The sequence below is a fragment of the Rhineura floridana genome, chromosome 9 (genome assembly GCF_030035675.1).
Source record: "Rhineura floridana isolate rRhiFlo1 chromosome 9, rRhiFlo1.hap2, whole genome shotgun sequence".
Taxonomy (NCBI): Eukaryota; Metazoa; Chordata; class Lepidosauria; order Squamata; family Rhineuridae; genus Rhineura; species Rhineura floridana.
In genome coordinates this window covers 29374247-29400317 of record NC_084488.1, presented here as the reverse complement: position 1 = coordinate 29400317, position 26071 = coordinate 29374247, and the positions used below count along the sequence as shown (strand labels likewise).

The following is a 26071-nucleotide window of genomic DNA, read 5'->3' as shown; positions in this document are numbered from 1 at the left end:
TTTTAGAAGACCAATCCTGTGTGGGCAGCAGTTATCAGTTACTACAAACAGCGAGGCTAAAACAGCCAGGATGTGCACTAAATTACACATAGTTGCCAGTTACAGCTGCTAAATTTCAACTAGGGTGTCCAGGGCTGGCCCTAACATTGGGCAGAGTGAGCCAGGGGTCTCAGGCGGCAGATGCTAAGAGGTGGGGAGCAGTGAAAATGTGTTTGTGTGTCCTAAGCTAGTCTACTGCCCTGTTTGCACATTCTTTTTTGCAGAACATACAGGAAATGTCAATTTACCTTGCATTCTACAGGCAGGAGAGTATTTAAAACATAGTTAAACTATGGAATTCACTCCCACAAGAGGTAATGATAGCCATGAACTTGGATAGCTTTAAAAGAGGATTAGACAGATTCATTCTCAGAGGCAGAATGTCTCTGAGTGCCAGTTGCTGGGAATCACAAGCAGGGAGAATGCTGTTGTACTTAGGTCCTGCTTTTGGGCTTCCCATAGGCATCTAGTTGGACACTCTGAGAACAGAATGCTGGATTAAATGGACTAATGGCCTGATTCAGCAGGATCTTCTTATGTTCTAAAACACTGACCAAGATCTAAGCACTTATAATGAATTAAGAAACTCTTACACCAGGGCAGGTGAGTGAGTAAGGATGGGGGTGAGTGACTGCAAGGGTGGGCAATAGGCAGTGATAGTGTGGAAGGTTGGTAAGTTGTTGAAGTGGGGCAGCTGTGGTGGCAGCCTGGGCAGGCTGGAGGCTGGTAAGCTGCCTAAACGGAGTGGCGGTGAGTGTCTGGGGGCCATTTATTTATTTATTTATTATTATTATTATTATTATTATTATTATTATGTATTAGATTTATATCCCTCCCTTCCTCCCAGTAGGAGCTGGAGTTGCCTGAGGGTGGGGGGCATTTTGGGAGTTTCCTGGGGGTAGGGCTGGTTTTGGAAATTGCCTGGGAGGGTGGGGGCAGTTTTGGGAGGGGTGTGTGTTTGTGTGTTTTTTGGGAGTGCCTGGTGTGTGTATATGGGTGGGTATCTGGCGGTTGGCATGGGTGTGTGTGTGTTTAAGAGTCTTGGTGTGTGTGTGTGTGTTTGGAAGACCCTGTGTGTGTATGTGATTGGAAGTCTCTATTTGTATGTGCGTGGGGGGGGGCTTGCAAAGTATGCAGGGGCAAAGCCCCTAGTACATAAGATATAAATGGAAACCATGTGTCCATAAACTTATCCTGCTTCACCAGCCTTCTCGTTTATTATTGTGTGTCCATTTTTCTGCTAAAGCAATAGTACAGATACAGGAGTATCAGCCTGTAACTCTGTAAATCTCATCTGTAAGTCTCTGGTTGCCACTGAGATGTAGTCTAACATACTCATATGTTTTAAGCCCAGTTTTGTGACTGCATTTGCTGTTGACCCTATTTCTGTCAATTTCACCACCAAGTCATCCAGCCTTCTTTCAAAAGATAGCAGCATCACAGTCTGATCTTTAAGAGATGCTGTGGCAGTTGCTTTAGCTGTGTGGTTAATTATTTGCAGGCAGCGGTGTAGCTCAGTGCCTTGTGATGACTTTATTGGCCCTCTTGCTCCTCAGGCAGCAAAATGTCTTTGTTCAGTCCTGCATGGAGTTTTCTGTTTACAGGCTGGCTATAACTACTGAATCTCCTTTGTTAATCAAATAGAGTGGCCAGGTAAGATAATGGGCTCTATCAGTTGCCCAGCAATGGAGAATGGGCCAGGAAGACCCCTTTTGTCATTTAAACTCTGCAGGACAGCCTCCTCCCCCACTCCTGGCAGCTAGCAGAAGTTGTGCTTGTAGTTTTAGTGTGTCTAGAGGATTGCTGGGAACTGGAAGGCAGAGAGAGACTGGCTGTCTGCACCATGGCCTTTGGGGTGCCTCCTGCAACCCAGATGGAAAAGCTGGGTATTGGACTGCTGATGCATTGAACCGCTCCATCCTTGAGCTCAGGTTGGAATGTGTGTAAATAAATAAACCATATTTCATAAAGACACCGCAGTCTCCGCTGACCTTCTTCCCAAAGGAAACCAAACCCTGGAGGAGTGCAGGGACTCCCAAAATCTCACTGCTCGGAGATTGGGGGAGGCGCGCAACAGTAGTTAGCTATTCAAAGTAGTTACAAAAGCAGTTCCAATTACTTTACTTAAAATGTAGTTAACTAGAAAGAGCTAGATTTAGGTTGCAGTCATAATTAAAAACACTTTAAAAGTAATTAATGGTATCTATCAGGGAAAACAGCTACTCAGAACAATCTGTTCTGCCCAAGCATCAGCATAGCTAACATCATGCTCACCCTTGGACTCTTTAGCTGATTGTGCTTCCTGGGTTCGTCTCTGGATAAACACACACACACTTTTTTCAGTGGCTTTGAGAATATCTTCCTGAACTACTAAGTACCCAGAGCACCATTTTTAGATTAAGAGGAAGCCCGTAAGCAGTCTCCTTTCCAGACTTCCTATAAAATCAAGTCGTGCCCCTTCTCTTTTGCGACAGCCAGATCTTGTTTCCTCCCTCAGCAACTTTAAGTCCTCCCTGGCTGATTGTTTAGCGTTGGTTGTGTACACAGCACACACTTAAAGCACTTTTATTTTCTCCAAAGAATCCTGGGAATGTGTAGTTAAGGGTCCTGGGGATTGCAGTTCTGTGAGAAATAAACTACACTTTCCAGGATTCTTTGGAGGAAATAATGTGCTTTAAATGTATCCTGTGTACACAGCCGTGAGCTATTATTATTTTAGTTTTGGCTAGGTAGCAGGCAGAATGTCCAGCTCAGGAGTTTTCAGATTCTAAGCGGGCCATATGTACTCATTGCAAATACAAGGTTAATTTATTTATTATTTTTATTTATTTGTTTCATTTTTAAACCGCCCATAGCGAGTGGCTCTCTGGGCGGTGTACAAAAGATTAAAATACAGAATATCACAATAAAATCAACCTACTACATGTTTGTTTTATGATTTCTAGGAGCTCAGTGTGGTAGAAAGGAATTTATTTGCTTAGGATATAATGTAGTCTAAATATAATAAAATATAGAAAAGGCTTCTCTCACATTCCACAATTGCATCTGTAATGGGATGCAGAACTTGAACCCAGGATTTCAGAGTCTGAGGTGAGCTGTTCAGGAATATGTGTTCAGGCAGAATAGGTAAGAGCCAGGGCTGAGTGTGCTTTAAAAATCCTGTGTCAACAAAGGCCAGATAATGAAATTAAGCAAATTAAACAAGTTTTGCATAATCACCTTTATTGCATATTTTACTTCAGTTTTCATGGCAAGGGGCAAAGAGCTATGCAAAAAACTGTAGCCATACCTGTAGCCCCTGAACATTTAATTGAATATTGCTCACATACTTTCAATCATATATGTGCAGACATCTGCTCCTTCTGAAAAGGGAATGCAAGATTTTCAGAAAACTGGATTTTGCAACCAATTTGACATTCTTTATTTTTCTTGTTGCTTCTGCAGAATTGTAACATACAGGCAGCCCTAGGAACAGGGAAGCCCAACATCAGCTTCTGTGACATGCAAGCAGTTAGAGGCCTCAGGATTTGCCAAGTTAGGTATAAATACGAGAGCCTAGCTGTAGCATTCTTTGTAATTGCTATAAAATAAGACTCCCTTTCAAGCTGTGAAAGGAAGAATCCACACACGGTCTTCCTAACGTTGTGTGCAGTGTTTTGTTTATGCTTGAGACTTTGGGCCTGTTGAATCAGGAACAATGTGGATAAATAAAAGCCCATAACTGAGGGGGACTTTGCCAAAGGTGAACAAAGATAGTAGGTTAAAAGCAGGGCTAGGGAATTAGATCCAGGTAGCTGTCCAGATCATTATTTCCCCCCCCATGGGCCATGTTTGACAGGTAGGTGGGGCCAGTCACCTGATATCACAGTGATGTCAGGTGACCCATCTTTTGCCCACAAACAGTTTGAAATTAAACCATGCAGGCAAAGGTACAGCCTGAAAAGTGTAGATTATCAGCAGATCATCAGATCTTGCAAAGATTTGTGCGCAGGGCTTTGTAAGACTGAATAAAAAGTTAATTTTATACTCTCATGCGTACTGCATTTATTCAGCAAATAACACAGACTGACATTTTAAATCTTCCAGGGGTTGGGTGGAATACCAGACTCCATATCATGACGCCTTGAAAGTTGCATATACCATAAGTCATAATCGACTTGAAGGCATATAACAACAATAATCAGGGTGATCATAACTGACAGCTAGAGGGCAATTGACCAATGAGGGGGGAACTCATGTAGGTAAGGAATACTGGAGGAAGAGGTGATTAATGCTGGCAATTCCCCTCTGCGTTAGAAATGGGGTGGAGGTGGCTGCCAGACAGTGATGTGGAGTCAGTATTTCTGGGCTCTGTGTGTTTCTGAACACACTAAAGGGCTGTTGGTGCCCCCACCTTGCTTTGACTGTTTGGGCTACTTTTCTGGGTTAAAGCACATGAAAGATGAGGAGGGGGTGATAGGCTGAAGTTGCCAGACAGTTGGAGTTCACCTACAGTTCCCCTACTCATGTGTGGACCACTCTGAGGCAGTGGGGATCCTGCATCCTAAGTGACAAATAAGCAGGTAGCAGTGGGTAAAAAGAGAGGAATGTGACAAGTCACCCACTGTTAGTGTCCTACCTGACTGTGTTGGTGCTGGAGTGGGGTGTCGCCATCCTTTACATAGCTAACATACAACTAACTGTTCCACTTTGAGAGGAAGGGATCACACCATCAGGGATCATGCCACCTAAGATATTGACCTATGGGACAAGGCTCCACTACCTAGCAGATAGACTTCTCGCTACTCCCCCACCTGACTTGGCTTGATCACTCAGTTTGTGTATTATTGATTGTTATTGGTTAGGATAACGAAAAGTTGTTAATCTAGTTTTTGTTAGATTTACAGTATGTAGGTTTCATGCTTTAGAAATCTAAGAAATATGCCTGTGTGTATATGTGTGTTCAGAATTGTGTGTTAATAAATAATTGAAAAGACAAATTGACCCAGCTCACATTTAATGCTAAGGCAAACCATGGCTTGACATGAACACAATGAACATACAAGCTCCCAGCTAAGGGATTGCAGCCAATACACCCCTCCCCAGGTTCTGCTGCCATGCTACCCAGGGCTAAGCCACAGTTTGCCTTAGTAGCATGTCTTCTGAACCTAGGTTTGTTATTGGTTTGTAGCTTGTGATTTGTCTGTAGCAAGACAAACAATGAGTCCAGGTTCAGATGACGTGCTACTAAGCCCTGGGTAGCAGGGCAGCAGTAGAACCAGGTGTGGAGTACAGGAGCTGCTATGTCCTTTCTGAGAATGAGCACACCCACACGTTTGTGCTAAACCATGGTTTGCCTTACTATTGCATGTAAACTGAGTCACTGATTCCAACTCAATTCTACCATAAATGTATATTGTGTAAATATGAATATCAGTACTTACAAATATTGCATATTCCTTTTTAAAAGCAAAGAATCATCGAGGCTGTTATCCAATTTGTATATATATAATGATTCATTTTAGGATGAATCTTGAGTTTCAAAAATTAGAAGAATATCTGAACATGCTTATTTTTCATTTCTTTATTCTTAAAATAAAATAGCATCTGCAAGACAGAAGAGGGGTTCAGAGTATGTTTCCTTTTGTTAAATACAGATGAATGTGTTCTGACCTGACTTCTTCTTTTTTAGTGTCACACAATGCATGTGATTTTTTTCTTTTAATACTCCCCCCCTCCCATTTTCCAGTTCATATGACAGTCTTTGCTTAGTAACATCTTTCCAGAAATAGTTTTAAACAAATTTTTTTTTTTTTGAGCGGGGGTGGTACAAAGTCCTGGTGGAGAAATGGATTCAACACAATAGGTCAAATTAGAAGTATATCAGGAACTGGAGGGCAATAGGTAATGAGCACAATTTCTCACCCATGAAATTATAGTATTACCATAATTTGTATAATATACACATGAATAGGATGGATACCAACATTATTGTCTGCTTAACTTCCACCAAAGGGTGTTTCCCAGTTCCTCAGAAATTGGCAGTTAGTTGTGATTTATACTTACTTTTCCTATGCAGTGTATGTTATATATGTTAAAGGCCCCTGGAATGCCACCAAACACAGCAGCTGTCATGTTGATGGTAATTTTTGTAACCAAAACCTGCCAACTTTTCTGACCCTTTCTAACTACTGATTAGGTCAGGAATTGCTCAGCTTGACCATTTTTTCTGGCCTATGGCATCAGAGGTGGCTTTTTGTTTAAGTGTCCCGCATAGATTTTTGCCTCTCCTCCTTACCAATTAGCAGAAGCAGCAGAAGTTATGCAGATCAGTAAAACGTTTTAGAATGAATTTTGCAAAATTGGGGAAATCATTCATAATCGCCCATTTTGCATTATTCATACTTGGCTACAGGAGCGTAGGAAGTTGCTTTATACTGAGTCAGCCAATTGGAGCATCTAGCTGAGTACGCTGTCCAGGTTTCAGGCAGGGAACATTCCCAGCCCTACCTGTATATGCTGAGGATTGAGCCTGGGGCCTTCAGCACGCCACGGAGATGCTCTGCCACGGAGCTGTGACAGAATTCAGCTCTTGTTGCTGAATTTGACACATGCTAGTGCAAAATGTATTTCTTTGCAGAGCACAGCCAAGACTATGAGAAGATTTGTTAAACTAATTTTAAACTCGTGCATTTGTCATGGCTTCCCTCAGCAGGTTTTTGTTTGCGGTGCAAACATACTTCATGTTTACATCTAGGAAAGAGATGTTTTGAATATAGACATTTTTTGTTTTGGACAGCACAAAGAGACATTTTGTATTTAATTCTTCTTAAGAAGAAAGAGAAACACTGTTTTCTGTAGGACTAATCTTTGAACAGCCTATAGATACTTCCGTAGCTGTCTGTGTTGTTATTCCTGCAGATATGTGATATTTATTTTCAGAATCGAATTTATGCCTGTACCATGCTAACAGACACATTCCTCATCATTTCCTAAACCGTAAAATAAACCCAATTATTTCTTACGAAGGCTGCTACAGCCTTCAAATCAGGCCAATTAGAAAGTGCCTTAAACCCCTGATCTGCAGCTAGTTTTCCAGAAGGACCACTTTGAAAAGGGATGGAAGGTGGTGGAGCAGTGCTTCAATCCCCACCTCTTAAGGAGTTGGCAAGTTCTGTTGCTGCAGCTGCCACTTTCTTGATTTCTCTTTTCCCTCGATGTTGGCAACAGAGGGGTTGCTGGTTGATGCCTCCATTGGCCAGATTTGGTCCAGGATGCTCCAGATACCGATTCCTAGATTAAATTCTCATTAATTTCAAGTGAGCAAAGATGCCTTTGCTGATTTGCTGGTTATTGCAGAAAAATACTAAATATGACACTGAGCTGGAGAGGTTTCTGTGTATACACATACACAGAAACCTCTAGCTTAGTGTCATATTTACATTACAAATGAGACATGATTTGTAAAGGTTTTCTTCTATGTCCACAGACAAGTCTCTTGGATTTTTCAAACATTTTTTCCACTGCAGTTCATAGATTGTTATAAATGGGAGAGAAAAGAACAGAGTTTGAGGACCTGAATTGATTTTGCCACTGACTCATCCTATGATAAATCAGCTTACTCAGCAACTTAGTGTTGCAATTTCCTTGTGTGGAAAATGAGTTCTAATATTTTCTTTGAGGCTTTGATGCACAGATTAAAACATCTAGGTTCATAACTTGCTTTTATAATAAATAAGGTTAATGAAAGGAAGGAGTACGATGGACTACCTTGATGTTATTTCCTTTTGAGAAACAATGGGTTGTACTCAGCAAAGCCATTCTGTCCACACTAGCATTTCTGCAATGGAACTTCCCCTCCCTTTCATTTCCCCTCTCCGCATGCCTCCAAATCTGTTTTGGGGTTCTCCCAACCCTCCAGAACAGATTTGGGGGGGCACAGGGAAAGGAAAGGGAGGGGAAGTTCCGTTGCACAAGTGACAGTCCTTGTGTGAATGGAATGACTTTATTGGACACAACCCCATGTAAATCACTCTGTTAACCCAACTTGCTTGTTTTGGCAAGCATAGCTGTGCATTCTTGGTTGTGCCTTTCTTCTAGTGTAAGGGTTTTTTTTAAGTGTTTGAAGGGAGGGCCTCCAGATTGCTCCATTTTGTCATGTGTGGTATGTTCCCAGTTGCTGCTATAAATTAGTACAGTAATCTGAGGATTGTTGCAAAGTATGAACTGTCCACTCAGTGATGCACCTCCAACTGAATTCAGTCTACTGGAGTGAGGTTGCTATTATAAGGTGGAAGTCATACTGTCACTTTTGAATGAGACTAATTAAAGTGTCCTGTTTTCAGGCTTTCCTAGTATTCAAGATATCTTGGGCTGTGTGGATATCATATTTCATTTTTCTGTCTGTTGTATTTTGATACACACATTGACACCCCCAGTGTATTGATATGTTTGACTTTGATGCTTTGCCATTACATTTTCATCTATGGAACTCGCATCAGATATATGTTTTATACTGTGTTGTTTTGACAATTGAAATAAGAGTTAAGAGGCATAAATATTCCAGCAGCCAGAGGAACTGAGCATTTGAAACTCTCTCTGAGTTCTCAGAGAAGTGGTGGTTGTAAGTCCTCAGTAACTTAGCTAGTCAGACTGGCTAAGCAAGGGCTGGTGGAGCTGAGAATTATGGAAATTTGGGAGGGATTGCACTCTGAAACTCCCACAGCTATTGCGAACGAGGTTAGCCATATGCCTTTCAGTTTCTATAGGATATTATTGAAGTGTACAGCTGCTACGTGAGGAGATATGTTTGGCAGGAAATTACACTAAAAGCAGAAGTATTAAGACTGAACTCTGTTTTCACAGGTAAGTTTGGCTGCAGTGGATCATTTTCTAAGAAGTAACAATGCTGTAAAACTTCAACTCTTTTGACAGTGCACCCAACAAAGCTGGAATGGAAACTGTGGCACTGATTTAATATAACAATTGGAACGCTGGGGCAAATTACTGGCACATTACCTCAGTGGTTTGCACTGTAATAGGAGCCAAACAGGATGCCCTCAGGTAGTTTTTACAAATAGGTCATGATGGTGATGTCCATTTCCTATTGTTAAATCACAGAATTTGGTGGTTAGAAGAGTACCACTTCTGCATATGTCATGGATTCAATTGTCATGGCAAGCAATTGCCAATATATCCATCCAAGTATGAATATAGCCTTTTTGTAGCTATTTATTCTGCTAGCTATCACACCTTCATGTGGAAATAAGTTCCATAGGCAAATGCTATATTTTGAAAATAATTACTTATTTGGTATGTCTTAAATGTAGATGAACCTGAGATTTTTGTTTCAGCTGAGCAGAAAGAAAAATCCTTTATTTAAGCTGTTATTTTATGGAAGATGATGATCCATTCCCTCTCATGATTTAATTTACCCTTTCCCCTACATTCTCCAACTCTATGCAGTTCTTCCCACGGAGAACAAAATTGCAGACTGTCATTTAGCAAAATAAAATTATAGATTCATTATAGATGTAATATAATGCAGGGGTGGCTAGCCACAGGATGTATCCAGCCTCCTCAAAAAAGTTTTTTTGTAGTCCCCTTCCTCATTTGTCCATTATTTTTTAAAATGTTTATAACTTTCTCTCTCTCTCTCTCTTTTTAAAATGTAAACTGCTCCTGTAGGTATTGTGCAATAGCATTGTGATGCCAAAAGTAGCCCCCAAGACTCCTACCTCCCATGGATCCCCTGCTGTGATGTCAAAGTTTTTTGTGATCTTCCAAGACCCCTCCAAAATTTGTCAGAGAGAGAGAGAGAGAGAGAGAGAGATTTGTCTATGATCCCCAAATCTCTTTGCTGTAGTCAAAACCCCTGAGTGTGTTAGTTAGGATTGTTATTCCAACATGCACTACCTTAGATCAATTAACTTTGAATCTCATTTCTCTAGTCATCTGACTTGGAGACTTTTTTTTTTGCAGCACCCCTACATTAACTGTAATATGGGTATGAGATCTTGAAATTACTTCCAAGCAACTATATTTAGGCTTTAAGAGTAAATCTATGTAGGGCCTTTATCAGGTATTGTGCTAAGAGAACCCTGAATGTTGGTTTGCACATCCAACTTCTTCTGCATGTCAACAACCACAGCCTTACTTTGAATATGCATGCCAAAATTACAGTGGGAATAGTCTGTGCAGATATAGCTGGCAGCACTTCTGCTGATTGTGTTAGTGCTTTAAACAGCTGCCTGTCGTATAACCTCATTCTCGCTCACATTTCCCACTCATTTGTGATCTCTTACAAATGGCTGAACAGGGGTTGTAGCTGCCAGCATATAAAAAATACTGTGTGAACTCCTCCTAATGCTGCCTGATTTAAAATGAAAGGTATTAACTCCTCTGACATCTCTATAAATTCTCAGCTTAGCCCTTCGTTTTTTAAAAGGGAGTGTCAAATTGATTCATAAAAGGAAATAGGGAAGATTGGAACTATCTATAGATTGGAACTAGCAGCCTTTCTTCTGAAGAAGGTAGTTTCTGCAAGTAGCAATTTTAATCACCAAGTAAAATGTGAGTGTGGTCTACTACACACAAGGATCAGACAGACAAACAGATAGCACCATCAATCTTTTGACAGTTTCTCTTTTAAAGGAAGCCAACATTGGCTGGGTCCAGCATGCTGCAGAATGAGGTAGGAACAGATGCTAGAATGCTGAGGTAATAGAATAATGGACTGCATCCAGACTACAGATGGGTTATACCATTTTCAAATTTCCCCCTCACATTCAAAATATCCCAGCAAATAAGTAAGTTGTGTGTGATTCCTTTGTTCTCATGAGCTCTAGCAGTAAGCCTGCATGTGTTCATTTGGGGTAGGGGAACACTATTTCATTCTGTCTGAATATTCATTTAATATAGAGCTTATTTAATCTGTTTTGCATGCTCTGCTCTGTTCTGAGCAATATGAACTTTGTCTTCAACACTACAGCAGCTGAAATATGCTGTTCTTCATACCCATCAAGTACAGGCCTCCAGCTACAGGTAACATGCCATTGCAGACCTCTGCTAAGTAAAAAGTAAACCTTTCTGTCTAATGTTTAACTTCTATAAATTTCTGAGTTACTGTGCAATTCCACTGCATTTTGCAAAGTATACTGGTAGTTTGCCTTATTTTTACTGCCATGTATCTGTGTCACAGAAAAATATGACAAAATATTTGTTTGCTTTTTTTGCAGAATTGGATTTTCAATGGCTGGGGAAAGATTGATCAAGTGTCTGAAATGAATATGAACACTATCCTTGAAGAGATTCTGATTAAAAGATCACAACAAAAGAAGAGGACATCTCCTTTAAATTACAAAGAGAGGCTTTTTGTGCTTACAAAATCTATGTTAACGTATTATGAAGGCCGTGCAGAGGTAAGAAACTGGGTTTAAATTGTGCTTTTTTGCTGATCCTTGAGAGAATATTTATGTGGGGGATGGAATGTTTGCTGTGCTGATTAAATATGTATGGCACTGAACTTTGCTAGTGGTCACGGTGAGTTCAAGCAGTTGGTACTGAATGGAAAAATCATAACATTTATATTAGTAGTTTACCTTTTATGTAGGATTGTACTGAGTCTAGCTTGTACTGAAAATACTGGAAAATAGTTTGCTTGTTTCAAAATCAGCTGCCCTGAACCAAAGATCTGGATGTTGAATTGGGAAGGTTGAGGGAGAGTACGAAAGTGGTGTGTTGATTCAATGCATTCTTATATTAAAAAATCAGGACTAGTTGGAGGTAAAGGTCATTTTCTTAAAATCATTAGAGAGATTTTTTTTAAAGGGCTGTAACTTTTATGCAATGTTAAATCACTTTGTATGTGACTTAGAATTTAGAATCCTGCATTAGAGGACTGTGCCAAAGTGAAGTGGTACAGGTCAACCAGTGACCCATTAAAAGCCTGTCAAGGTTCACTGAGAGCTAACATCTCAAATGGTAATGGTTGGGATCCTAAGATCAGGAAGAAGCAAGCTAAATGGGGGCCAAAGGCCCCCCCCCAAACAACCAGTGTAGACTAAGGTAAGCAAACAATCAGGTTCAAGAGGCAGAATATGGGGAACAGTGATGAGCAGACAAGTAAAGGTAGTTTACAGCAAATGCCACAAAATATAGGTCCCTCAAGATGACTGAAGGTCCTTTCAAGAACTGATGGCATGAGCTCCCTGGACTGCTTCACTTCTGCCCTCCATCACATGGCACAGAAGGTTGAGTGAGGCTTTATATGGCCAGCACTGACACCTTAAGTCAATTGATCAGGTGCTGAGTCAGATTGTGGGGCTTTTAACGCTGCATAGGTTGCATCGCTGGGTAGCACAGTGCAACCTGCAGCTCCTTCAGCCAATGTGATATGGAGAAGATAAGGCACTGGAGCTAGGCTGACAGGAGTCCTGACTCAAAACCCACAGAGCCTTATGAAACCTTATTAACACCTAAAGCGATTGTCGGTTATGTGATCTGTGTTGCTATTAGAAGAAGAGTGACATGAACCCTTGTCCCAGGAGGACTTTGTATTCCCTTTGCAGACACACAAATCCTGCCCAGGGAGCTGTGTGGGTGTTGGGTGCTTTTCTCCTTCCTTCACTTTGTGTGTGATGCTCTATAACAATGGTTTTGAGGAGCATAGCAGGATTTTAAACCCTGCCTATAAGGATAGCTGTGGACTGGCAGTAGAGGGATTTTTTTATATTATTAAAATCATTTATAAACCACTTCCCATCCAAAGTTCCTGAAGTGATTTGCAGAATAGAATTCCAACATTAAAATGTTAAAAACATGTCAAAATCAAATAGGTATTAAAATATATATAAAATCAGCAGCAAAAAATAAACAATGTCAGGAATATATTCAAAGTGTCTAAAATGGGCCAATAACTGTGTTTTTAACAACCTTCAGAAGCACCCTTCTGTGGGTGCCTCCGAAATAGCAGATGGGAGAGCATTCCACAAAGTGGGCACCAATGCAGAGGACTGTTTCTGTGTCATCACCAAGCAATATATTGTAAAATGTGGCACCATTAACAAGGCCTCCTCTGATCATTTTAATGTCCTGGTAGTCAATATATGTGAGGAACCTTTGGCCCTGTGGATGTTGCTGAATCCCAGGTTCCTTTACTCCCAGCAAGCATTGTTTTGTGGTTATGTCTAGATCTAAATGCATGTCCACTCCACATTTATTTATTTTATTTTTATTATTTGATTTATATCCCTCCCCTCCTCCCAGTAGGAGCCCAGGGCAGCAATTATTTCTTTTATTATTTATTTATTATTTAATTTGTATCCCGCCCTTCCTCCCAGCAGGAGCCCAGGGCGGCAAACAAAGCGTTAAAAACACTTTAAAACATCATAAAAACAGATCTTAAAATACATTAAAACAAAACAGCGTTAAAAACATTAAAAAAAACAACTTTAAAAAAGGGTTAAAAACATTATTAAAAAACATTAAGCAATTCTAACACAGACGCAGACTGGGATAGGTCTCGACCTAAAAGGCTTGTTGAAAGAGGAAAGTCTTCAAAAGGCACCAAAAATATAGCAGCGATTAGACCTCCAACATACTATGTGAGAGAAGTTAGATCTTGTGCTGGAGACTAACGTGTGCCTGCCTTGATTGAGTGCCTTCTTCCATCCTTCTACACCCCCAGAACAACACAAAAAGATAAAATAAAGATTGGTTTATTGAAAGAGGAAACAGGAAAAAATATAGCATTTTAATTACAGTTAAACACAGGCAACATCTAACACAGTCATTCATTCCTTAGAGCTAAGAGAACATAAAGAAACCTTTACACCTAGTCACTTTCAAGAATGCCAATACATGGGGGCGTGGTTTGCCATCCAGCAAAATGGCGGCGTAGAGCTGTGTTTCTCACAATCACGGAGCAATAATCGCATGTAAAATCCTGCAAAACATAAGCAATTTTCTTATAATCATCTGGATTGGGTAGGTGATGCCACAGGCAACTCAAGGAACCCTAGCAAAAATCCTTAAAATTAGTGCAGAAGCTAATATTAGCACTGACTCTTCAGACCTGTCAGATACAGTGTGTGAAACTGACATGGCATGGGGAGGCCAGAAAGCACTCAAAGGCGGGAAACAGATAACCTCTATGTCAGTTGACTATGACCCAGATGGATATATTAATAAAATAAGAAAAATGCTTTCAACTGATTGGGTAAAGGCCCTACAGCCAATGGAGGGAAAAATATAAATTATCTCAACACAAGTGAAAGAAATAACTAAAGGAGCTAATGCAGCTATGGATCTAGGTTTAAGTCATAATGACAAGCTTGAGCAGCTAAAAATGGCATCTAAAAAGCTGGAGCTGAGAGTGACAGAACAGAATGATCGGGCCCGTCAAGGCAATATTCGAGTGAGGGGGATCCCAGAAAAAGAGGAAGGGGCAGACATGCCTAGGTTCATTACAGACTTGCTTAATACACTCAACCTAGGATTAACTCTCTCAGTCGATGACATTGACAGAGCACACTGGGCATTAGGGGCTCGCCCCAAACCAGACGGTCCCCCAAGGGACATTATTATAAAATTTGATCGCTTCACAATAAAAGGGAAAACCTATAAAGCGCTACACAATCTTCGGGAAATCAAGTATAATGATAATTTAATTGATATATTTCAAGGCCTTTGTCCAGATACACTGCTCAGGCTGAAAAGCTTTAGACAATATATAGCTGCACTTCAAGAGGCAGGAATCAGATACCTCTAGGGGTTCCCGTTTAAATTGGTAGAGCTTCATGAAGGGAATTTTTTTACGGCAAGCACTGGGAAACAGGCAGAGAAGCTACTCTGTGATCTTCATGTACCATATGCCAAAAATCGATGGTCAGGACCCTGACTTGGATGAAGGGGTCAAACAATGGGAACGCCAAAAAAAACAATAGGAATAAAAATAAAAAACAGGAAATCGCTACAGCGTCTGAAGGGGAAAGCAGCAGATGCAATAACCTCACTTTGGAAAATACTGATGACTGATCAAACTCGCAGCAGACCTCAATCTCTATATAAGCAAGCAGGATTATTTGTTTCACTCACATAAGCTACTTTGGCCACACCATTCACATACTCAGTGAAGGGAGAGGATCTATGTAGGATTATGGCTCCCATTAACCTCCCATTATCCCAGTGGGCTGAGACCATGCTCAGTGCTGTCTCATGGCAGTCTACTATATGTGGGTGGCCCCTGCTGATCTGTTTGATTTTGCTGTTCTGTTTAGTTTTTTCCCTATGTGGGTTTATAAGGTTCAGAGTACAGTCAAAGCAATCATTCCTCTGGCACCAACAAAATGAATCAGCACTTAAGCTTTCTCGTCCTCTCCTCTCAGCACTATGAGTATAATGATTAATACATTAAAGATACTCTCACTTAATGTCAATGACTTAGGGTCCCCCATTAAATGAGCCAGAGTAGTAGCAGCGATCAAACATGAACTCCCAGATTTAATGTGTTTATAAGAGACTCATCACTCTAAAAAAAACACAAAGCAAGGGGGCTGGATTGTTACAGATAGACAAGCAAGTATGTGCTGCAGGAACATCAAAGGCAAGGAGGGTGGCTGTTATGGTTGCCAAAAATGCCCCCTAGTGGTGACAGACAGCCTGATAGACCCAAATGGACATTATGTAATAGTAAATGGCATGACTGAAGGGGAGCAACTCACTCTGTTCTATATATGCTCCTAATGAACGACAACTGGTCTTTCTAAGAACAACACTGCAGATTATAGAGAATTTTGCCCACGGACCAATTATTATTGGGGGAAACATTAATAGCTGCCTCAACAATATGCTGGACTGTAGTGATAGTAGACAAGTGGGATGCATTAAATGACACTAGCATATCAGATTTATTCGCATCTCACATCTTGCTGGACTCTTGGAGATTGCTTCACCCTTCGGAAAGGAACTACACATTTTACTCCCATAGGTTCCATTCACATTCAAGACTGGACCACATTTTCATCACTAAAGAGGCATGGGAGCGAGTAGTGGAGGCTGAAACAGGAGTAAAAACTTTAACGGATCATGCTCCAATATCACTTATACTGCATAAGAAGTCATCCTTGAGACAAGCTATCTCATGGAAATTTAACCCCAACTTACTCGCAAATGAAAGCTCCAGCTTCAACTTGAAGGAAAACATTGTTCATTATTTCCAGGAAAATCACCCCAGAAGTTGTTTTGCACGTGGTATGGGATGCCATGGAGGTAGTTGTGAGGGGACATTGCATTAACGAAATCAGCTTTCTCAAGAGAGAACTTCAAAAACGCATCAAGATTGTTTTGGATGATATTGACAAACTGTACAAAAGGACTGGAGACAGGAAAATAGGCCAAACATTGAATAACAAAAAAAAAGGAACTACAATCCCTAGAGACTGACAAAGATATGTGTCAATGGCTTACACGAATAGACAATATTATGAGTTTGGTGCCAAAGGTTCCAAACTATTAGCCCAATGAAAACAACAATCTCAAAACCTCATTCCAGGAATTAAAAATGAATCTGGGTCTTTGCTTGTTGATTATCAAAAAATTAATGAGGAATTTACAACTACTATTCTAAACTTTACACATCGGACATGCCAGATAAACACAAAATAGAGGACTTTTTGGCTAAAACGGAATTGAAAAAATCTTTCTCCAGATCAAAAGTCCTACTTAAACCAACCAGTGACAACTGAGGTCACCGATGCTATTAAGAATTTGAAAAATGGCAAAGAGTCGGATGATGGTGGATTTACTAGCGATTTTTACAAGGCATTCAAAACTAAATTTGCTCCTTGGCTTACTCAACTGTTCAACAGCATTTTGTCTGGGAGGGTAATACATGACACCTGGTGTAACTAAAAAATAGTAGTACTTCTGAAGCCCGACACAAACCCTCAGTTAATGAACTCTTATCACCCCATAACACTCATAAATCAAGATGCTAAATTGTTGTCCTCAATAATGGCCAAGGGACTGAATGTGTTTATTAGACAACTTATATCCCCGGGCCAAACTGGATTCATGCTGAGGCACAATATTGCAGATTCAATACGTACAGTTTTGAATGCCGTACCTGTTATCAATACCGGCAATCTTCATGCAGCTTTTGTATCTCTAGACGCTTCCAAAGCCTTTGATAGGGTGGAATGGGTGTTCCTAAAAAAAGCTATTGCATGAGATGAACTTTGGGGAATAATTCTTTCATCTAATTGACCAATTATATTCAAAATCATCGGCAGTGGTCTGCACCAATGGTTTGGAAGTTTCTCATATAGAACTGGGGAAGGGAAACTAAACAAGGTTGCCCTCTATCTCTGTTGTTATTTGCTCTCACCATAGAAGCCCTGGCTCAGGGAGTCAGGCTCAGTCCAGAGATAGAGGGCATCCACACTGGTGGCAAAGACCGTACCATCAATTTATTTGCTGATGATGTGTTATTAATGCTTAAAAATCTAGGTAGAGCCATTCCCTTCATAAAAGCTATTGTTATTATGTGCCTTCAAGTCAATTACGACTTATGGCGACCCTATGAATCAGCGACCTCCAAAAGCATCTGTCATGAACCACCCTGTTCAGATCTTGTAAGTTCAGGTCTGTGGCTTCCTTTATGGAATCAATCCATCTCTTTGGCCTTCCTCTTTTTCTACTCCCTTCTGCTTTTCCCAACATTATTGGCTTTTCTAGTGAATCATGTCTTCTCATGATGTGTCCAAAGTATGATAACCTCAGTTTCATCATTTTACCTTCTAATGATACTTCTGGTTTAATTTGTTCTAACACCCAATTATTTCTCTTTTTCGCGGTCCATGGTATCTGCAAAGTGCTCCTTCAACACCACATTTCAAATGTTGATTTTTCTCTTATCCGCTTTTTTCACTGTCCAACTTTATTTATTTATTTATTTATTTAATTTGTATCCCGCCCTTCCTCCCAGCAGGAGCCCAGCTGGAGATCGAGAATACCATGGTCTGAATGATCCTGACTGTAGTGTTCAGTGATACATTTTTGCATTTGAGGACCTTTTCTAGTTCTCTCATAGCTGCCCTCCCCAGTCCCAGCCTTCTCATTTCTTGACTGTTGTCTTCATTTTAGTTAACAACTGTGCCAAGGTATTGATAATCCTTGACAAGTTCAATGCACTCGTTGTCAACTTTAAAGTTACATGGATCTTCTGTTGTCATTACTTCTTGACGTTCAGCTGTAGTCCTGCTTTTGTGCTTTCCTCTTGAACTCTCATCAGCATTCGTTTCAAATCATTACTGGTTTCTGCCATTAGTATGGTATTGTCTGCATATCTTAAATTATTAATATTTCTCCCTCCAATTTTCACACCTCCTTCATATTGATCCAATCCCGCTTTCCGTATGATATGTTCTGCGTACAGATTAAACAAATAGGCTGATAAAATACACCCCTGTCTCACACCCTTTCTATTGGGGAACCAATCGGTTTCTCCATATTCTGTCCTTACAGTAGCCTCTTGTGCAGAGTATACGTTGCACATCAGGACAATCAGATGCTGTGGCACCCCCATTTCTTTTAAAGCATTCCATAGTTTGTCATGATCTACACAATCAAAGGTTTTGCTGTAATCTATAAAGCACAGGGTGATTTTCTTCTGAAATTCCTTGGTCCATTCCATTATCTGATGTATGTTTGTGATATGATCTCTGGTACCTCTTCCCTTTTTAAATCCAGCTTGGACGTCTGGCATTTTTCGCTCCATATATGCTAAGAGCCTTTGTTGTAGAATCTTGAGCATTACTTTACTTGCATGGGATATTAAGGTAATAGTACGATAATTGCTGCATTCCCTGGGATCCCCTTTCTTTGGAATTGGGATATATATTGAACTCTTCCAGTCTATGGGCCATTGTTTAGTTTTCCATATTTCTTGACACATTTTTCTCAAAATTTGGACAGATTCAGTCTCAGTATCTTGTAGCAACTCTATTGGTATGAGCTAGGTTCAGATAAAGCCCTAGATACTAGGTAGGGGCGTCCACTTTCAGTAGCAAAACTCTAGTTTTTGTTTGCTTGTTTTGTTTTAAGGAGGAGGAAAGGAACTATGTTCTTTTTGTGTAAGGCCACTTGGAGGATGTGGAGGAGAACTAACAATGTATTCTCATCTTAAAATGTTGTCATGGTATTCTTTTGTATGGTTTAGATGTTTGACGATAGAACATTTTTAGAAGAGTTTGTACTCCCCTCCCATATGTGGTCTGATTATGCTTAAAGCATTCTGCCTATGTGCAGAGATACTTTTTTGCTTAACATATTTTAGGGATGAGTTCTGATAGTGAAAACTGTACTGGGAAATTATGAATCAAGTGATGGCTGCAGTTCTACACGCTGGGAATACATCACACTGAACTGAGTAAGATGTTCACCTGAGTAGACATGTATAGGATTGCAATCCTAAACTTTGGATTATGTGTACAGGGGAAGGAAAAGAGACAGGGAACAAAGCCCTGTTGTGAAAAGTACAAAATAAGTTCAGTTTGGACAAATCAGCTACCAAAGAGTATAAGGAAAAGGATAAGCAATGTAAGCCTATCCAAATGTAACCAGGTTTTTTTGGGGGGGTGGGGCCCAGAAAAATAATTACTGTTCTAAAGTTGTCAATTCAAACACACAAACACACACACTGGTTCTTATTGTTTTGAAATCCACTGTTAATATGCTTCCTTTGAAAGTCTGTGGATTATTAATATACTTGAACTGAACTTTTTAAAAAATCTGTAGTTCCAAATAGTTGTGTGGAGCGTTTGTTTTTGTCTGGTTGTTTACATGTGATTTTAAAAGGAATGACATTACAGAGTTTTCTGAATTTTGACAAATTTAAAATCCTGCAGACTGGCTAGTAATTATTTTTGTGAGCTAGTAACGCTTCAGGACTTATTTGCATTGGCTGAGTCAAAACCTTTGCACATTAGTAGTATAGGTAGACTATACTACTCCCATTAATAGGTTATGGCCATCATAACCTTGATCTCACAGAGTTTAAGTTACTAACCCCACTGGCTCCTACTGGGTGGAAGGGCGGGATATACAGTGCCTTGCAAAAGTAATTAGACCCCTGACCAATGCTCTCATACTCCTGAATTACAAATGGTACATTGTTTCATTCTGTATGATATTTTATTTTGAAACACTGCAACTCAAAATCAATTATTGTAAGGTGACATTGGTTTTAAGTTGGGAAATGTTTGTAAGGAACATAAAAAACCGAACCAACCCCCACACATTAATATTTGGTAAAGCTTTAAGTCTTTTGGGATAGGTATGTACCAGCTTTGCACATAGTGATGGAGGGATTTTGGTCCGTTCTTCTTGGCAGATTCACCCCAGGTCGTTCAGGTAGGTTGGATATCGCTTGTGGACAGCAATTTTCAAAGAGTTCCACAGATTCTCAATGGGATTGAGATCAGGACTTTGACTGGGCCACTGTAGGACATTCACCTTTTTGTTCTTGAACCACTCCAGTGTTGCTTTGGCCTTGTGCTTGGGATCATTCTCCTGCTGAAAAGTGAATTTCCTCCCAAGCTTCAGTTTTATAATGGACTGAAGCAGGTTCTCTTGCAGCATTTCCCATGTTTTGTTCCATCCATTCTTCAGTTTTAACAAGATGCCCAGTCCCTGCTGATGAGAAGCATCCCCACAGCATGATGCTGCCACCACCATACTTCACTGTAGGGATGGTATGTCTTGAGGCATGGGCGGTGTTAGGTTTGGGCCACATGTAGCACTTTGTATTTTGGCCAAAAAGCTCTATCTTGGTCTCGTCTTACCACAAAACCTTTTCCCACATTGCAGCTGGGGCACTCTTATGCGTTGTGGCAAACTCCAGACATGCTTTCAGATGGTACTTTTTGAGTAATGGCTTCTTTCTTGCCATCCTTACATACAGACCAGTGTTATGCAGAGCTCTTGATGTGGTTGACTAGTGCACCATTACTCCACTCCGAGCCACTGAACTCTGTAGCTCCTTCAAAGTGATTGTTGGCTTCTCTGTGGCTTCTCTCACAAGTCTCGTTCTTGTTCAAGCACTGAGTTTTGAGGGACGGCCTTTTCTTGGCAGTGCCTGAGTGGTGTGATCCAACTTCCACTTCCTGATTATTGATCCAGCTGTGGTCACTGGGATATCCAAACACTTGGATATTATTTTGTACCCTTTTTCTAATCTATGCATTTGTATTACGTTATCTCTCACTTCTGTAGAATGCTCTTTGGTCTTTATTTTCCTTCAGATCCACAGCCTGACCAATGATTCTTCAACAGTGGGGGTTTTATCCTGACAATGTGACAGCAACTTTAATGGTTCACGGGTGGAGGCCAATGGTAAGGTAATTGTTTCTTCGATAGGGTAATTTTTTTCATCTGTGTAAACTTGGAGCTTCCACAGCACAGGGGTTGAATACTTATTTAAGCAAAATGTTTCAGTTTTTTTATGTTTCTTACAAACAGTTTCCAACATAAAACCAAGTCACCTTACAATAACTGATTTTGAGTTTCGGTGTTTCAAAATAAAATATACAGAACAAAATTACAATGTACCCTTTGTAATTCAGTAATATGAGAGCATTGGTCAGGGGTCTGATTACATTTGCAAGGCACTGTAAATCTAATAAATAAATAAATAGATAATACTTACAGCTCAAATTAAATTAAGTTGCCTCAAGCCATAAATGTCTGTCTTTTAGAAAACATTTGGAATACTGGAAATAACTTTGCTTTGTAGATGCTAAATGTATATGCCTTGTTTCCTTCTGCAAACAAGACACACATTTCTCTAATGACTTGACAGGGTCTAATTGCAGATTGACTAATAAAATTTACTATTTGCTACAAGGGATGGGGAAGAAATCTGATACAGTTTGCATTGAAAGGCTAAAAGAAATTTGCACTTTGAAAATAATATATGAACCAAAACACAGCCCTTCTTTAAATTCACACTTCTTATGGCTTTTGTAGTGCAGTTCTCCAGCCACGTAATGTGCACATAAATGCATATAGTAGTGGAAAATGTGCATACTTTTTTATTTATATATTTAATTAATTTATATCCTGCCCATCTTCCCAGCAGGAGCCCAGGGCAGCAAAGAGAAACATTAAAAACACTCTAAAATATAAAAACAGACTTTAAAATATATTAAAACAAAACATCTTAAAAAATATATCAAAACAAAATATCTTTCAAATCATCTTTTTAAAAGAACTTTAAAAACATCTTAAAAAGCAATTCCAACACAGACGCAGACTGGGATAAGGTCTTTACTTAAAAGCCTTGTTGCAAGACGAAGGTCTTCAGTAGGTGCTGAAAAGATAACAGAGATGGTGCCTGTCTAATATTTAAGGGGAGTGAATTCCAAAGGGTAGGTGCCACTACACTAAAGGTCCACTTCCTATGTTGTACAGAATGGAGCTCCTGATAAGATGGTATCTTCAGGAGGCCCTCACCTGCAGAGCATAGTGATCGACTGGATATATAAAGGGTAAGACAATATTTCAGGTATCCTGGTCCCGAGCTGTATAGGGCTTTGCACACCAAAACCAGAACCTTGAACTTAGCCTGGTAGCTAATACACAGCCAGTGCAACTCTTTCATCAGCAGAATGGCATGTTGATGATATCCTGCCTCAGTGAGCAGTCATGCCGCCGCATTTTTCACCAGCTGCAGCTTCTGGATCAGCCTCAAGGGCAGCCCCACATAGAGCGCATTACAGTAATCCAGCCTGGAGGTTACCAGTGCATGGACAACAGTGGTCAGGCTATTACAGTCCAGAAATAGCCACAGCTGTCTTACCAGCTGAAGCTGGTAAAAGGCATTCATAGACATTGAGGTCACCTGGGCCTCTAGCAACAAAGATGGATCCAGAAGCATCCCCAAGCTATGAACCTGCTCTTTTACAGGGAGTACGACCCCATCCAAAGCAGGCAACTGACCAATTATCAGTTCAGAAGGATACCATGGTCAGTAGCATCAAAAGCCACAGAGAGATCAAGTAAGAATAACGCGGTTGCATTCCCCCTGTCCTTCTCCCGATAAAGGTCATGCATCAGGGTGACCAAGGCTGATTCAGTCCCATAACCAGGCCTGAACGCAGATTGGAATGGGTCAAGATCATCTGTTTCATCCAAGAGTACTTAAAATTGCTGCACCACAACCCTCTCAATCACCTTTCCTAAAAAGGGGTATTTGCGACCAGTTGTCACAAACCAATGGGTCCAGAGTAGGCTTTTTCAGGAGCAGTTGGATCACCACCTCTTTCAGGGTAGCTGGAACCACTTCCTCCCACAACGATGCATTGACCACACCCTGGACCCACTTAGTGAAATCCCCTCAGCAAGCTTTAAGGTCAAGAAGACACGTTGCTAGCTGCATCATCGCAAGCACCTTGTCCACGTCATCAGGCTGCATCAGCTGAAATGCGTATATTAATGAAAATAGCATACAAAAAATCAGTATATTAGGGAATTGCTTGCAAAAATATGTATATTAGTAAAAACTGCATACAAAAGTATAGTAAGATAAACTTACACTAAAGTTCTGACAAATTTTATGAGGATTTAAAAAAAATAAATTTACAAATTGCTGTGAAAATCTGGAAAACTGAATTTAAGATTGGAAAAATGTGAAACTGAGAGTACTGAAACTGACATCTACCCCTATTTAGTACTAACTTTGGGCTATCAGCAAATGTTAGTTCCCTGGTCCAAAACAGATGTAACTTGGAAGGTCCATGAGTAGGTTGCCCCACATTTTAAATTAAATTAAATTAAAAGAGCTGTAATGGTATTGGTTTGGATTTTGTTTATTTATTGTATTTATTTATTGTATTTATATACTGCCCCATAGCCAAAGCTCTCTGGGCAGTTTACAGTAACTAAAAACATTAAAAACAAATATACAAATTTAAAACACATCTTCTAAAAACAATTTAAAACACAATTTAAAAATATTTATTTATTTATTGTATTTATACAATGGATTACAGTTGTGAGGCGAAGGGCAGGTTATCCCTCCTCAAAATCACAAATCCTCCCACCCACCCACCTCAGCTGCTATTTGTTCTGCAAGACAAAACATAACAGTGTCATACAGGTACCTCATATTACCCCAACACACATTTGGGGTGAATTGCACCTTAAGGGCAATTTCAATTAGGAAACAGCATGGGAGAGAGGGAAAGGGTTATCGCCGCTTGCGGTTGCAATCTGCCCCACTTTCTTGGAGGTAGGCAATCTGTGGCACTCTAGATGTTGTTGGACTTTAACTCCCACCAGGCCCAACCAGAATGGTCAATAGAGTGTTTTAGTGCTTTTGTTTTCTGCCCTGGGCTCCTACTGGGAGGAAGGGTGTGATATGCATTTAATAAATAATAAATAAATAATAATCAGAAATGATGGGAGTTGGAGAGTAGCAACATTTGAAGAGCAGAGATTCCCCATCTCTGTTTTAAATTAACAACAAAAAACATGGAGGATCTTTTTCATGGATCTCCCCCTTTATATATAGTTTGGTTCTTAGTAACCAAAACCATAGGAGTTTGGATTTGGCTTCCTAGAGATGTAGAGAAGGCTGCTTTAGTAAATTTTGACCCAACAATTAACAAAAATCTGTAAACATCTAGGGCAGCAGCATCCAATGGCTTAGTCAAGCGGATGTTTTTATTATACTGTTGACGGAAATCCACTGTAAATATGATAACATAATTAAGCCAGATTTATAATGGGTTTATATCTCCAGGCCTGGCACAAAGTAGCTGGTATGTAGTCATTGTCATCTTTCAGTATTTTCAAAACAGTGTATTTTGAAATAACAGTACATTTTATCTGACCACTTCCTCCCAAGTTCAGCAACCCTTCAGTAAAGCTGTGACACTAATAACACTGCTACACACATCCATTCCCCAAACAGTGAGATCAAGGGTTTTCATTTTCGTTCAGGTGACAGATCACTAGTGTCTTATTGTGTTGTTATAATAACAGTATGTATGGCATTTTGCGAGTGAACGGAGTGCTAATGTAGACAGCAGAACTGCTAAACCTACTTCAAATTCCCAAAAGAAAGAAAATGCATTCCAAAATGGTATGCCTTTAGCCAACTCATACTTGTCTGATTTGATCAGTTGTAACGGCCATGGTTTCTCTCTCTGTTAATGAGCTGTGGTGAGTCTCCCCTTTCCTCCACTTCAATGCACCAGAGAAGGAGACTGGAAACTTCTGATTTTAAGCTCAGCACATTTTCCAGTGATGTTGGAACTTGAGGAACTATTAATTAGTGAAAACAAGCCAGGATCTGAAACCACAGTTTGTCCCTTGCTTATTCTCAAACCATTATTTAAACCACAGTTCACCAAGTTCCAATGTAACAAAAACGGTGGTTGGCTTGTTGCGGATCATTCAGATAACAGGAACACATATCCGAACTGAGGCTTCTATCTCTGCTCAAATTAAAATAAGTTATTTTCTCCACTCTCACTACCCTTCCCCCCCTACATTTCAGGCATATTGCCTGTTTACAAAAAACTCCCACAGAGGAAACATCAACCACCACATACTGATTATTAGCAACTTGTTAGTTTCACATTCGATAGTCACCCAGCATCTATAATAACACTACAATAAAGTTGCTCTACGTGTGTTTGTTGATTCTGAAGTGGACTGGTGATCTGATCCGGGTCATGATCCACATGGATCAGATCAGGAGAGTTTGCTTTCGAATCTGAGTAGGGTGGATTCCTTCTGTCTCTAATAAGAGCATGTAACTTGTATATAAGAGGCCATGTTGCAATAGGGTGAGACGTTAACCTTGTTTGAATTTGTGAGAACATTGTAGGTGGCTTGATATGAGTGGAAGTCATGTTGTACACATTTTATTCTGTTTCTGTTCTTTAATATTATAATACCCTGCAACTCTTTTGCAGTTTATCAAAGATTTCTTTATGAGATCAGTTTGCCTGAAAGACAATTTGTCTACCACTAGATTTTCCTCTTT

At 40.1% G+C, this 26071-nt stretch overlaps 1 protein-coding gene across 5 annotated transcripts in view; it reads left to right on the top strand.

Moving 5' to 3' along the window:
• The window catches only part of TEC (tec protein tyrosine kinase), an 88544-nt gene that overhangs the window by 16956 nt on the left and 45517 nt on the right, over positions 1 to 26071 (top strand). For 2 of the 5 annotated variants that reach the window (XM_061584975.1, XM_061584979.1), the window contains exon 2: positions 11256 to 11438. In XM_061584975.1, coding sequence (XP_061440959.1) covers positions 11301 to 11438 — 138 coding nt within the window. In that variant the 5' untranslated portion in view covers positions 11256 to 11300. Of the gene's footprint in view, positions 1 to 8791; positions 8884 to 11028; positions 11062 to 11255; positions 11439 to 21320; positions 21412 to 26071 lie in introns of those variants that run through there. The other 3 variants (XM_061584976.1, XM_061584974.1, XM_061584980.1) reach the window with 3 other exon arrangements.